At 40.1% G+C, this 16,432-nt stretch overlaps 1 protein-coding gene across 1 annotated transcript in view; it reads right to left on the bottom strand.

Annotated features, from left to right (window-relative positions):
• Positions 1-16,432, bottom strand: part of LOC119649598 (CCN family member 4) — a 236,649-nt gene that overhangs the window by 62,263 nt on the left and 157,954 nt on the right. The window contains exon 8 of the mRNA XM_038051812.1: positions 5,702-5,884. Coding sequence (XP_037907740.1) covers positions 5,702-5,884 — 183 coding nt within the window. The remainder of the gene's footprint in view (positions 1-5,701; positions 5,885-16,432) is intronic.

Below are 16,432 nucleotides of genomic sequence, written 5' to 3'. Positions count from 1 at the left end.
ATTTTTAAGAAGACAGCCCTATTAAAATCGGTTAACGGTTTCTTCATACGTTCATTCGCCTGTCACATCTATTATATTTCCTCAACTGTTCATAAAAAAATTAATGGAAAGGGGGGATCTGGGAATATCCTGTTGCATGCAGTAACCTCTTTCTGCGTTGATTATAAGGGGTCCCCACATATGCAAAATGAAAGTAGACATTTTTTTCACCGAATATGGCCGTGTAAGGTGTCAAATCATGGGTCTCGATTACTATGTTTTGAATCCAATATTAGTTTTGACATTGGTTTCAAAAGGAAAGGAGTTCGGGGTTCGAAAAAGTCAGTTATTTGTAGGACAGGTTCTCAGAAGCTACCCAACTCAAAAAATTTGAAAAAAAATCATGGTGCTCCCTGCACTCCTTCATGTCCTCCGGCAAAGGCAGCATGAAGAATGTCACCGATAACAATGCGAAATATTATTGTTGATAAGATGCGCTTTCGACCTCAAAATCTTCTGAGATTTCACCGGCGCAATACGTGACATTCTGCGTCATGATATGTCGCTCTGATAATAGAATTTCATTTTGCCGGAATGCCCCTCCCTCGTCGAGCACTCCAGATACACTCTCTGTTAACGCAATCAAAAGCTTTCTCGAATTCGATGAAGAGCAGGTGGATCGAAGATAGAAGCACCGCGCACTGTCCTAAGATGATCCGCAGGGTGCGGATTTGATGAACGCAGAGGGATTCTGAGCGGAAACCAGTCTGCTCTCTGTTGTTCGAGCGTCCGAAATATTCCGTGGTGTGTTCCACGATTACTTTACCTATTATTTTTGCGACGGCAGGAAGCACACAGATATCCATCCAATTGTGACACTGAAAGCGGGTGCCCTTCCTTGGAATCTTAATGACCATCCCGTTCTTCCACTCTCTGGGAAAAGTTTCGGAGTCCAAGATTTCCGAACGTATGGAAGTGGAAGATCCGCAGTAACTGAAATAACGCTAACGGTCTTCTGTAGAACAGTACATTCTCCTGGGACCTTTCTGAGTATTGCTCCAAGAAAGACTTACAATTATGTAAGAGTTGTATGCGCATAGGTAAGCTAGAGAATTTAAAATCTGAAGGTTTTTTTCGAAGATACAGCAGTTTTACTCAAATAAACTTTTAATGCTCACGGTTAATATGCCTGTTCGCTGCATGGTGAACAGAGCCCGGGCATTAATCTTGGACATTGAAGAGTAAAGTTCATGGTGGCGAAAGAGGGCAAGTTCACCATATGATGCTCGCCTTTCTCCTGCAAAACTTGAATTAAATTATATCAGGAAACTGCAGAGTATTATTTTTATTTGGAGAGTGAAGAGCAATGACAGCCTCTGACTCGTACAAAATATAGTAAATTGAAGTATCACCTAGAAGAAATGAAATCATTGACATAACAATCTGTACTTCAAACACGTTAGAGTTGAATAGTGATTAGCAGGTGCTAGACGAAAACTCACTCTCAGGCCACAATTAGTTAGAATTCAGTCTGACTATTCCAGCGGTCGGACTGTAATGCAAACACAGAATCCTTGGACCTGACAGGAACAAACAGATGCACTGAAAAATTTTATCCAGTCGAAAAGATTTTCGAAACTACTCTGGGCACTCTAAAAGGCGATAATTCACTAGCTGTGAATGTGTCGCGTTTGGCAGCATCCCATTTATTAACGAAAATCTTGCGATTCATAAACGAATCTGCAATTTCTCGTTAGACGGAGGCGTCGAGCACGATGGATGACTACGATTTGAGTGCTCAGAGGGAATGTCTCCGACATTTCTGTCGATTTTAAAACGACGTCATGACCCAAGAGGGGAAAGGAAAAGGTGAGGCCGAGTCGGAAATTAGAGTGGTAGCATGGGTTTCAGGAGGCGATGGTAATTGGCAGGTGACATGTAATGGTGTCATCAGCTGTCGAACATGTTTTTAACTCGCTCAAGGGGGAAGTATTAAGGGCATTTTGTCTAATTTTGGTGTCCTGGTTGTTTAGTTGGCAGGTAATAGGAAGGATTGTACAACTGATAGGAACGGTAGAATAATTATGAAACCGGTGACTGGGCCCGGGAAAGAATCGTGCGATTAAAGTAGAAAATTCAGGCAAATTCTTGCGCCATCCATGTCATTTCGCAGCCGCCTTATCCGACGCGGTAGCATTCCAACCAGAAAATGTTGGCATTTTTGATTCTATCCATTTTTAAAGTTTTGTGTCAAACAAAACCTTATTAAAATCGATCCAATGTTTGTCTGTCCCTCTCGATTTACGCGGAGACGATTGAACCGATTATCATGAAATTTGGTGACAGGGTGTAGTCCATGAATTCCTTTACGTTTACCGAGTGACACTCATTTTATGTTGAGTTTGCAGGGGGCTCACCATACAAGCGAAAGGGGGGTGTAAATATTTTTTCCATATATAATGGTCACGTGGGGTATCAAATGAAAGGGCTCGATTAGTACTCTTATTTCTTGTATTCAATTCTAGGCAATGTTTGTTATATAAGATGAATACAATATTTATGATATACAATTACATATGTGTTTTTTGGAATTTGGCAAAATATGAAGGAATATTTTGTATTTTAAGCTATGTGCGAGATCGTGCATGGTGAGTTTCTCACAGAATATGAAGACTCTATATGTGATGCGTCCAGCTTCCAGTATCCCGACTTATTTTACTAGCAAATAATTGTCTAATATATTCTAGTTGCTGAATAAAAAACTTTCATTAATGGATGGGTTTGCAAAAGTAAGTCAATACAACAAAAGGCTATGAAATCGAAAATAATCGGAACATAGAGATCATTAAGATAAGGAGTAAATGGTGCAAAAAGACTATACGGTATATATGTCTTGCCGCACAAATTGCTTCTTTCATTATCACCTCATTTAAGGAAGTGTAGGCATATCATTTACCACAAAGACGACCACTAAAATGCACGACGACCGGGAGTCGAACCCGGAACATGAAGATCAATAGGTTGGCAATTAACCAACTGAACCATCGCGCCATCATAATTTCAACACCAAAAACTTTGTTTTATAAATTTACGGCTTCGAGAACTGTCCATGATGATAAAAACTTTTACCTAGTTAACAATTTTAATGCTTTCCACTATATCAAAATAAAAAAAGTTTCAGAGCCGATTTTGAAAGCATAAGTTTCATAATGCACATTGATCACGAGAAGAATACTTTCTACAGATAAGTAACTGCACGCAGTCAAGAAAAACTTGCTAAAGGTAACATTAAGATCACAATGGGCGATCTGAATGCTAAGATGGGCTCTGACGACACCTAGATCTTTCATGTGATCGGGGGAGGCATGGTCTTGGTAACTGCAAACATCATGTTTGTGGAGTTCTGCTACCACACTTATTTGATATCGGTAGCACATTGTTCAAGTCCAGAACTTGCCCCAAGGCCAGTGGGGTGCGATCTGACTGGCAACAAAGATCTGATCAGATCGGCCATATCGCGATAAGTGGTATACTGAAGGTGTTAAATAAAATATGTACTGATATCGGCGTTGAAGGGAACCACCATGTGGCGATCGTTAAACTTCCTCGAGTGTGGCTGTATTCATATTCAAACGGGCCGTTTGCGCGACCCCGCTGACAATCAGCAGTGGCAATACTTACTTGCTGTAAAAGCAACACAAACTTTAAACAACCCATTCGAGAATATTAAGGAGTACTGGGCCGCTATCAAAAGAACCTTAACTTCTAGAATGGATAAAGTTCTCGACTGACGCTCTTAAAAGGACGTCACAAGCCTTGACTGACTTGGAAAACATGGAGATGGATCGATGCCTATAGGCGCAAAAAGTACGAGAAGTGCAGAGTAGTATCGAACGAACCAGAAATTACAAATAGGAACGATTTCGCTTCCGTTTACCTCATCACAAAGACTAGGTGGTAGCAGGAGTTTTGACGGTCCAGTTAGAAACGTTAACGGTGGGTTCGATGCCGTTTATGTTGAAGAGGTGGAATTGGCACTTCACCATCTTGCGTCATCCCATGATGTTCCACTTCTCCTGGAACATATGACAAGAAACCCTAACATGCAGGTACAGACCGCTCTGCCAAACACAGACGAAATTATGTTTTCCATAAAAATGGCTAAACGGAGTAAAAGTGCTGAACGTAACTGTGTTCCAGCGGAATTTTCTATCTAGCATTGTATCTATTTGTAAATTCTAGAAATCTGAGATGTTTCTCAGTGAGTGGAAGGAAATGATGATTAAAAATTCAGAAAAGTGTTCCCGACTTGAGTCTAACCAAATGCTTCCTGCTGCTGTTGCAAAATTACAAATTAAGGTTACCCCGGAACGCCATGAAGAGTTTTTCGAAAACTTGCCAACCACATCAACATTCATCAAATTACTGTGGAATATTGTATGGAGTTATATCCTCCGTCCACCTATTTTTCCTAGATTTCGAGAAGGCCATTCAGTGAAAGATTTTCAACGCCAACATCAAGTTGAGACTGTACCGCACCAATGCTGTTATACAATCAACTCATGCCCGCTCCGTGTCGTCTAGGCACTCTGGTCTAAGACAATGTGAAATGAAGAACTTTATTACGAATTTTACCATGTAATGGAAGGCAGTTTCCTAAGATGGTTGACAAGAGGGTCGACCTAAAGCTACCTAGAGTAGAACAATGGAGGTCCTTAAAAGGGGAGTTTATAGAAATCATATATATGTATATATGTACCATAGATATGATTAAGAGACCTTTACCACAGTAAGGTAAGCTAAGATACAAATCTTAGTCGGCAGCTTAAAACCATGATTACATAAGTTCAGATTTTCAAACGATGATAATACAGCATAATATTTATTTTATTTTAAGTAATTACACCAACCAGAAACAGCTACTCGTATTTTGGATCATATATCTTTGGTAGGAGCACCTTCTTTGCAACAATTCATTAATACAAATTAAAAATTGATGACTGTGTACTTTACTCTTCCCGTCATCCCATTTATATCTCATCCCAAGTTGGAATCCTAGCTTCGGTCATAGAAGCTTGTGTTCCTTTTGTACTTATCCCGCTTCTATAGTTTACTACTTGCACAATATTAATTTTTATGAGGGTGAAACAGGAGCAAAGTTTCATTAACACAGAATCAGGAAGTAATAATTTTCAAGAAAGAGTTTGGATTCTTTTTCAACAGAAGTTTGAATTGAAAACTGGAAAATGAACTAACGGAAAATATTATTGACTGCAAGTTATTATACAAAGGATACAATATTTAGCAGATCTGAATTTTAGATTTTCAACAATAGTATCAATTCTGCGATAGTGTGCCAAATAAAAGCTTATCTTGATTTATATCAGCATTGGAAAGTTAGGAGTTTGCATCTTCATTATCATGTGAGAGTGTGAAAAAAGTTTTTGTCCTAAATATTAATCTTCCATCAAATCGTGTATTTTCGGGATAAGATATAAAAATTATACATATTAATGGGATTTTCGTTTCTTTTCTTTGATACCGTACTAACTGTACTTTCACAAACTTCCTTTGAGAAAAATTGATTGAAAAAATGCATTCAAAACGTTCGTATTTCACAGCCATTAAAGGGTTAATGGCCTGTACTTGCCCGAAATGCTATGTGTTAAGCACGGTAAATGCAGGTGCAAAAATGGTCCTTGCCATAATATAAATGTCTTACCTTTGAACTGCACTCGCATTTTAAAATCCATTGGACCGCAATAAATTTATTTTCGATTTGTATTTGACGTGATTGCAGCAATTCCTGATCGATCGGGTCCAAGGAATTATGATTCCACAGGTCTGCACCCTTTTCGATGTATTTTATTGGATCACCGGAATTGAGCGGACACAACAATTCCACCTGAAATTGAATTATGAATCATTAAAAGTGTTTAGATGGTGGATATGTTGGACATATGTACATGGAAATATACAGAGTGGAAATTTACGTGGATGTGCTAACGAAAAATAATAAAATATCTTCGGAAATATGACTTACTGGAAGACATTTTCTGTTATACTAGTATTTTTCAAATTTAGTTAAACTAGAGTTTATTGCTCGAAATCGACAAAATAATTGTTCCTGGGAAAAGTCGCGTAATTAGTCCTACGCATTTGTTTCCTACTTTGAAGTCATATGCCTGCATTACGGAGAAATTATCATACAAAAGTTTTATTCATATTATCTTTTATCTTTTAAGGTTTTGTGTAAAACAAAACCTTTAATAAAGTCGTATCGATTCACTGTCTCTCTGTCTGTCACACGCACTTTTCTCCAAAACGGCTAAACCGATCCGAACGAAATTTGGTGTGACATAAATTTACATGCAGTTTAACAAAACATTTGTTTCATCGAATATAGTCAATAACATGAAAGGCCTCAATTAGTAGTATTCGAATCTGATATTAGTTTTGACATAGATTGCAAAGTGCGCGAGTAAGGGGTCAAAATATACACACTTAAAGTGAAACAGGACTCATTTTCGGAAACTACCCAGCCTAAAAATTCGAAAAAAATTCAGGAAGATGCGCGTAGATAAAATCTAAGCCTCAAAATATGTGCCATTCCGATATCTGCTAAAATAAACTTACTAATAGTATATTACCAGCTTTTAGTTTTGAAATTAACTGAAAAACACCTCTCAGGTTCATCCTAGGAGTACTAAATTTTGCACCAGCATAGAAGAATTTTAGATTTGGGACGTGCGCTGATACGTCGATCACAAAGAACATCAGTTGTGGAATGCCACTTCATCCAAGTTGCGTTAATGCGTGAAACATTTTCATTACGCAGTTATCCCTTGGCTGATAGCATGACTCGAGATAATTAAATCACTGAGGTCTAGCAATGACAGTAACCTGCCCCCTCGAGATATTTAAATCGCGCAGTTCTGGCAATGACAGTAACCTGGCCAGAACTGACCGATTTAAATATCTCGGGTCAATGCTATCAGCCACTGGAGAACTACGTTAAGCTCCTCATATAGGGAAACACAAAACCTCTTATATCTGAAGTGCCCAGCTTTCGGTTTCCCGACTTGTTTGTATCTGCTGTAGGTCTTCCCATTTGCTAATAATATTAAACTCCGAGTGTGAAGCGTATAAGGTTGACTATTATAAATGCAGTGCTTTCCATCAAACAATATATTCAGATCGTTTTCTAAAAAGTAGAGGGCAATGGAATTTCTAACTATGTGACTTGCAACTGTCATGCACCCATCGCTCCTCACATCTTCTTCTTTTTCTTCAGACTTTATCCTATTCACAGGTGATATCGGCTCGTCGTGATCGGTTTTGCCATTTTATTTGATCAAATGTCTGATCTGGATGTAATCGCGAGGCTTTTGAATCCTCATCCAGCGTATCAACCCACCGTTCTTTCGCCTGGGTTTTTGGTGTCTTACCGTTGACTTCGATGTTCAAACCAATCTTGACAAGTGAATTCTCGTTAGCCCGAATTACGTGATCATACCATCGAAGACGCCTCTCTCACAAATTTTCCACGGTCGGTGTAACCCCATATCGATCGCGGATTTCTTCATTGCGGACGTGATCAAAATATGTCACGCCACTAGCCCAACACAACATCTTTGTCTCCATTACCGCAAGACGTCGTTCAATGTCTTTTATAGTCGGCCAACACTCAGAACCATAGAGAGCAACAGGACGGACAACATTGCGGTAAATTTTAGATTTGAGATGTTTGCTGATATGTTGATCACAAAGAACAGCAGTTGTAGAACTCCACGCCACCTAGTTTGCGTGAATGCGTGAAGGAATTTCATTTCGCAGTTCTCCATTGGCTAATTGCATTGTCTGGAGATATCTAAATTGCTCAGTTTTGGGCAGGTTACTGCCGCTGACAGTACTGAGCGATTTAAATATCTCGAGTCAATATTGTCAGCCAATGGAGAACTGCGTTATGCTCCTCACATAGGGAAACACAAAACCTTTTATACCTGAAGCATCAAGCTTCCGGTTTGCCGACTTGTTTTTAAGAATTTTGTTTCTGATTTAACACAACCTCAACTGATGTTGAATTTAACCTACTTTGCATTAGTGTGCAATATTAGCGGTGTGAAGGCAAGGTGTACTGTTGCGAATGGGAGTAGTTTCGAAAACTCAACAAACGGCACACCTTTGATGTAGAATGGTGCATTTACCTGTGGATTGAACAAGATTGTGCAAAAGCTTTAAGATATCTAAAGAATTTATCTATCGCAGAAAACGTAGTGTCATAGGCGACGAGCCATCATAGGTAGTATATGTAGGTCTTGGGGCGAAGTTGGTAAAAGTGTAAGTACGGAGAACGGTTGTGTGCAAATACATATTCAACCTCCACGTAGCACCCGCTGGGAGCCCTCGCGATCCTCCGTGGTCGCAAATCTTGTGAAGGATGTGAACGGTAGACCAATGATGAGCAGCTGAAGAGGTGGAATTTCACCACAGTTGTTAACCGTATTGCATCTGGTGAGGTTCTTCCTCTAGTGGATGAAATCGCTAGTCACCGTAACATACGGATATCGACTGTTCCTCCAAGCATAAACAAATCATTTCGGCCATCAATGCACTCAAACGAAGTGAAATCGCCTGTCTTGACGGCCCGCCCGCATAGGTATTTATCGCTGCATATGTAATTACTGTAAGCAGATCTGCAACTTACACTCGTATGGAAATTTTGGAAATCAGAGACCTTTCCGGGATTATGGAAGAAGGGGATGATCATGATTCCAAAGAAGGCTACGCGTTTTGAGTGTGACGATTGGAGGGGTATCTAAGTGGTCTTTGCTGTGGCCAGGATAATCACTAGAATAGTCCTGGAAGGCACCAAAAACATATCGAAAGTTTGATCGACAGTGTACAGGCTAGTTTACGCTGCGGATCCTACTGCATTCACCACATCAAGACTCTATGGATCATTTTGGAACAGTGCGCAGAGTTTGGATCTTCGCTGCCCCTGCACTTCGTCGATTTCGAGAAAGTTTTCAACAGTGTGAACAGTGAGTGTATCTGGAATGCTCTACGCAGGAGGCGCATTCTGGAGAAACTAATAGCTATTATCAGGGTGATATATGATGGCGCAGAATATCACGTGTTGCATCGGTAAAATCTCGAAGGACTTTGAGGTCGAAGGCGAAATCTATCTGGGTTGCATGTTGTCATCGACATTATTTCTTGTTATCAGTGACGCTCTTTATGCTTCTTTGATCGGACGACTTTTAATAGAATATAACATCTTTCTTTAAAAACCTTGACTACGCAGATAACATCTATTTGTTCCCTCACCGGGTCATGGACCTTGACCAAATTTCTCTGGATTTGGAAAGAGAGGAAAATAAAGTGAGACTGAAGATAAACAAACAAACCCAAGGTTCACACTTTGACATCGCACTCTCCTTATCTGCGTTATAGGAAGCATAATTTCTGCCGACGATGACACCGAATTGGATGTTGTCCGACTCACTAACAGCTATAGATCTAGATTAGAGAATTGTACTTCCAGATTTTAGACAGAGCAGCGAAAGTAAATGTAGCGCTGCTAATGCGTGCAGTTTGATGCCACACAGTTAGAAAATGTATTGCTGGCTACGCCATTTGGTGGCATTCAATTTCTCAGGATTGCCCCCAAGAGCACTTGGCGTACAACCTTAGGAGTGCGGGCATCTCCGGAAGACCTGGGAAGAGCTGAAGCGCATTTCGAATGCGCGTAGGTGTGGTTGACGCACTGTACCCCACCAAGGGGTAAATGGCGACCATATATATTACAGGATGGACACATATCATATTTTCGAGTTTCTATTCTGAACATATGCCTAACTTGTGAATTATGAAGAGAATCGTTCATCGTCCGTAGAGCAGCTTGATTATCACAGTCGGTCGAGATTCAAAATATAATATTTATTTCCGTATTTCCCAACCTCAAAAAAACCTATGTACACATTGAAGACATATGTAAGTATTATGATCATCCTCAAAAATTAAGCATTGCCCATTACCGCTTCCTGGTGCAATAGGTCAATATGAGTTGCTCCCATGCATACATATGTATTTCAGGTAGAAGATTGCAGGAGGAGCAAATCGATTCGACACGGAATGTCATTGTATATACGCGGGTTAGGCATGAGGTAGTTAACTGGCGCGTGTGTCGATTTTGTGTAAATTGTCTTCTTGTGTATGATTTTCAATATTATGCAACATATAGACGACACTAACACCATAGTAAATGCGTGAAATTTTTTACGTGCAAGTAATTGAGGAACGTTCAACATGCGCAATGCTTTCCTCCATCATACAAATTCAAGCAATGCGCTGGCACGCAAACCTCTTGTATGTCTTCTTGCTCACGCGGATCACTTTATTGAAGCGTTGATGTGCATCGTTATACATTTAGAACGTATCCTAGGTTTGATGTCTACTGTGCAATAAACTTACACCAATGGAAAACTTTAACCTATTGGAGGTTTGTTGGTAATTGTAGGATTTCTTTGAAACTATCGTAAGTATCTCCAATTTTGTACATCTTAAATCAGTTTATGTGTTTACGTGGGTATTCTTAGTCACTGGATAAGGAAGGGCCCATAGGCGTCCTTACTAATTTTCATGGCAACAGCTTTAGCCGTTTCGGAGTCAATTGAGAGCGGCAGGCACACAGATATTAAATCGAAACTTATAAGTTTTTGTTTCACACAAAGCCTTAAAAAGGGAAGAAGTTTCAGGCGGTGGTGAGGTATAGTGCGTCAACCACACCTACGCGCCATCGCTCGGGGTTACCTGAAATGCGCTTCAGCTCGCCTCATGACTTCCCAAGACGATTGCATTCGTCCTCTACTGTTCTACGCCAAGCTCCTTTGGAGCGACCTACTCGTCGGCCACTTTTAGAGAGTGGATACCGCTCGACGGCATAGCCAGCAATGGAATTGTCGCCCCTTCTTAATGTGTGACTTATCTCAAGTGCCAAGCCTGTGCACCGACCAAGTTGTTCATTTGAGATAATGTCAGGCCAGCGCACTTCGATGATATGACGCAGGCAGGTATTGATGAAAGCTCGGAGCGTTAGAGTAACAGTGGAGTTCATTTTCCATGTGCTACTCCCATATAGCAAAACAGAAAGAACATTAGTACTGAACTGTCTCAACTTGACCAAAGTGTTGATATAACTGCGTTTCCATACTGCTCTGCTAATGCGTCGGGCAACATATAGTTTGGTACCACCGTCGGGAAAACCTACGAATTCTAGATATACAAATTGATCTACGCTTTCGGTGCTCTGCCTATTAAGGTAGATAGGGAGAGTGTCATGACTCGTCAGTCTGAGAATCTTGGTTTCGTTGCTGTTTATCTTGGGTCGAACCCTACTTGCCTCTCTTTCCAATTTCAGAGCCACTTGACCAAGGTCCATGACCCGGTGAATGAGCAACAGGTGTCATCAGCATAGCCGAGGAGTTTGAGGCAAGATGTCATATTCCATTAAATTCCTCCACGTCCTCTGGACAAGGCAGCATAAAGAACGTCACCGATAACAAGAAGAAATAATATCGATGACTGAATGTAACACTGGCGGACTCCGATTTGAAATCCTCCGAGATTTTACTTGAGTGCGGCACAAACATATTGCGCAATCATATGTTGCTCTGATAATAGTGATTTGTTTTTCCGGAATGCGCACGCATCTTAATTGTGTTTCCCGCTTGACTCTACAAATGTTGGACATTATTTCTTAACATTCCTTTCAAGGTTTTGTGTAAACACAAAAGCTTATTAAAATCGGTTTACTGTCTGTCTGTCTGATTGTCCGTCACACGCATTTTTCTCGAAGATGGTTGTAGCGATTGACACCAAATTTGGTAGAAAGGTGTGAACGCTCACGTATATAGTAAGTTACATCATTTTACATTGAATTTAAGGGGGTCCCCATACATGCAAAAGAGGGGTGTAAAGTTTTTTTTCATCAAATATAGTTATATGGGGTATCAAATAAAAGGTCTCGTACTTTGCGAAGCCGTCTTAGTTTGGACATTTGTTGGAAAGAAGGGGAGTGCGAGGGGTTGAAAGTGATCGTTTCTTTAACCGACCTATTCTGAGAAACTACTTAACTGAAAAATTTGGAAAAAGTCAAGGGGCTGCCACTGTACCTGTGCCTAGGCTCCGAAATACCCTTTTAGTAATTGGCAGGGAAACCCCCCTTAGGTTCCTCCTAGAATCACGAAATTACAGCAGTATAGGCCACAGCATTGAGCATGATTCTACTAAATTTGATGAAAATCGCACTATTACTAACAAAGTTATAATAGGTCAAAGCTGTCGCTTCTATGCCTAGTCTTGAATTTGACTTTGAATGTCAATATCACTTGAAAGTGGATATTGTCAAATGCACACTCAAATCTCTTTATAAAATAAATACACAAAACCTTTCATACCTGAAGCGTCTAGCTTCCGGTTTCCCGATTTGTTTGAAAATTTAATGGAAAGATTGTTCAGGTTTCTGATTTTAAAGTATAAAAAATTGTCGAATGAATTTCTCAGTATAAGCATCTGTGTGACAGAAAGGGAACAACCGGATTTTAGGAAAATCCTTTCCAAATCCTCTTAGCTCCGTATTTCGAACGTCCAACCCACACTTACACATGCGTCATTCGCGAATGAATAAAAAACTCCTCATGAACTCGTATATGCCATTTTCATACGCCACTTCACATGAATAACAAATTACTATTTTGTTACATTTCATTCAAACTCTCATTTGGAAATTACATTTTTATTCAAATTTGCCTGTGACATAATTCCACCATTGCGATGGTTATTACTCAGGATATTACACAACTCGCGTATGCTCGCCAATTGAAAGAGGACCCTCACAGCGTTCTCGTGCCGGGGTGAATTGCGTCAGTCCCGCCAATTTTGAGAAAAAAGGGATGGATTCTACATGGAACATATGTATATGAACCCTGCTAGATGTACATAGCTAAATTACTACAGTCACAGGAGACTTACGGCACAGCGATGTGACTTCAATCGCCATTGTGATACAGAGCATTCCAATTTCATTCGACATATCACCGTAATTGGTTTCCAGAGGACTGACATGTCAAAGTCTAAGCTTCATTGTTTCCTTTCTAATCCATTACGTAAACAGAAACAACATTAATTACGGAAGTACTTTGGTTTGTTTCGGTGATAATATTCCTCGTAGTCCTCGGGCAAAGGTCTGACCTGGGACCGTGTGCAGTAAGGTTTATTTGCTCGACATGTGCTACGCACAAATGGGGCATAGAAGGCGTCTCTTTCGATATTTGTATCTTTCACACTCTATGCACTATTCAGTTAGAAAAGATTGTTGATTACAGGAATAGGATGAGTGGGCGCTATCGTGGGAAAATTAGTTTTCTCGTCCATATCAGTGTATACATTCATACAATATATTTACACATATAGTGTACCAGAAGTTTTAAAGGTTTAAATTCCGAAACAAGTTGGCAAACTGGAAGCTAGACGCTTCAGGTGTGAAAGGTTTTCTTTGTTTCTTATGTATGGTAAGTATATTTGAGGGCAACGTTTTCCCATTTATATGTAGCCCGTAATGCATATTTAGCATGTCAGTTGGGTAGTAGGGTCCGATAAATAAATCACCACTTTCAACCTTCCCACTCGCCGCCTTTCCAACAAATGTCGACACTACGACCGAAAAGTACTCATTAAGACCTTTCATTTGATATCCCACGTGACTATATTCGTTCGAAAACATTTTACACCCTCTTTTTGTGTGTATGAGCCCCCCCCCCCCCTAAACTCATCTTAGAAACAACAAATTTATATGAAATTTCATTGGTTTCCAAGAGAGTCGCTGTTGACTAGATTTTGCAATTTTTGATAGTGCGTACCATTCGGTTTTCTGAGGAAGTTCAGCTTGGTCATTTAGGCGCCCTGAACACCCTGAAGCCTTTGGTTCGCCTTCCAGTTTCTGTCTTTTGACTGTGTTTATAAGTACGACATCAAGTCGACTGGTCGATTTTAGCTTTTGCACTTTCGAAAAACTAATTTGTTTGTTTTGTCTTGTAGTTAAATATTTCAAGAACATATTCCCAAAATTTCAAGCGGATCCGAACAAAATTCTGAAAGCTATCGAGTAGTTAGTCTTCGCTCTTTCAAATTCTAGTTCTAAGTTTCTAACACTTTATACGCGCTTTTCTCAAAACCACCTTTTCAAAGACGGTGCTTATTTCCGCTTTAAAACTTCCGTTTAGAATTTAGTGCATACATTTTACATAAAAAACATCCCCTTTCAAGGCACTTTTGACAACTATGACGTTTCTCTTTTTGGTCTTCGGAGCAGAGGTGCCTCAGCATGGTTGCCGCTGAGAATCTTCGAAAACATTTTTCAGAATAGTATTTGCAATATTGCTCAAATAACGGTGAATCAAACCGGGTTTGTCAAGAACGGCGGAATTACTGACGAAATAGACGCGGTTACTCATCGAGAAACACCTTGAGAAGCATTGCCCCCTTTAGATTCCATTTTTGGATTTAGAGAAGGCGCCATACAAACTCATCTGGCATGTTTAGCGGCCACATCTAGTTCCGAAGGAACGAGTACGCTCTGTTAAATTGCTCACCACGAACCGAAAAGTAAAATTCGAAATGTGGGAGGTATATCACAATCGCTTTGAGTCTCTGCCGGTGTTCAGCAAGGAAGCGTCAATCCTCTTTGTTCTAACTATAGACAGCCCCCTATACACTGCTCTATACAGATTATGTTTTCCTAGACTCTTATAGCGAAGCTGTTCTCAAGCCGCAACTTCCAATGAAACTGGCACTAACTGTCAGAGGCAGCGATCTGTTGAGAACTGAGCGACTTAAATATCTTGGATTAATGCTACCAGTGAATGCGTTATGAAATCTCTTGATTCATAAGTACAACTAGGATGAAGTGGCGGGCCACAGCAGGGGTTTTTTGTGATGGACGTATCACCAAATTTACGACAGTGACGTTTGTCGTCCTCTATCGTTCTGAGTGTTGGCCGATTGTAAAAGACAGTGAATGGTGCCTTGAAGTGGTGGAGAAGAAAATGTTACTTTGGATCAGAGGCGAAATATGCCATGATTAAATTCGAAATGTAGATATCCGCGGTCGATATGAGTTGCACCGATCATGGAAAATTTCGGAGAGAAGCGTCTTAGATAGTAGTTTCGAGATTGCGCCGATGAGAATTCGGGATGGTCTGGACATCGAGTTCGATGGGAAATGCCAAAAGATCACGATAATAATGTAAAATAAATACAAATACATAATTCAGAGAGGAACTTATTCATTATGGTTTGGGTATTTTAAGGCTATTTTTCAAATTATCCCATCCTAATTGGGATTTTTTTCTAGTTTTTCCTTAAAAGTTCAACTAAGGTGGAAAAGTTGTTGCCCATGTCGGTATTAAGACTTTTTTCGAGGGGAATTTTCGAAATATGTAGGCTTTCATATGGGTCTAATTTCCTAGGGTGTTTTTTTCCTTCAATATCTTACATGTTTCGCAACTGCGGAATTTATGTATGGGCTACCACTCTTTCTTACGGGTTCGGTCTCTTTTGTGTGTTCTAACACCTGGGCGTGGACTAGCCGTTTGGTTTGTCCTACATAAATCATGTCGCAGTCTGAGCCAGAAGGCTTGTATATGCCGTTTTTTTCGGTACACCCTTTTTTATCCTTAACCGATTCTATTCGCGCCTTCAGTAAGTACTGTCCACTAGTTGAGGTAACCCGGAATCCACGTTTATGTAGTTGCCTTTTGATGTTCTGCATCAAATCCGAATAGTTAGGTTAATCTTCCCCATTGCCTTGGTTCTGTGTTTGGCTATTGAAGGAATGTCGAAAGTTGTTGTCTTGGGGCTCTGGAAATCGTGGTTTAGAGTGTATGTCATGATCCGTTGCGTTTGAGTCGTTTCCCTACAAATATTGAATTCAAAATGACTTCGCTCCCGGATTAATTTTAATTTCAGAAAGGTATCTCCTCTTCCTTTTCGATTTCCATGGTGAATTCGATGTCTTTAAATTCAAGACAGATGTCTTACCGCATCTGAGGTGGCACTAAACCATAGATAATCTTTCGAATGGCCCTGTCCATTGCTACAACAAAAATATCTCATGTAGACCAAATAGAGAGGTTGTGCTTGAGAATGGTGGATTCTTTTACCATGAAAATTTCTCCTTCACTAATTAATTCACGTACATCTTGGTTCCAAATGGAAGATATAAACGCATTCAAATTCATCCGAAAACTTGATCTTGGATCTATTTACTTCCTCCTCACTTAGGAGAGCAAAGATGGATCTATTGCCGAGAATGTTGCGCGTGTTTGCTTCTACCAAGCTTCCCATAGAGTAATTTTGAAGCATTATAGTGATTCCATTAAAATCCATTATC

This window comes from Hermetia illucens, chromosome 2 (assembly GCF_905115235.1).
Source record: "Hermetia illucens chromosome 2, iHerIll2.2.curated.20191125, whole genome shotgun sequence".
NCBI lineage: Eukaryota > Metazoa > Arthropoda > Insecta > Diptera > Stratiomyidae > Hermetia > Hermetia illucens.
This window is presented reverse-complemented; position numbering and strand designations above follow the sequence as displayed.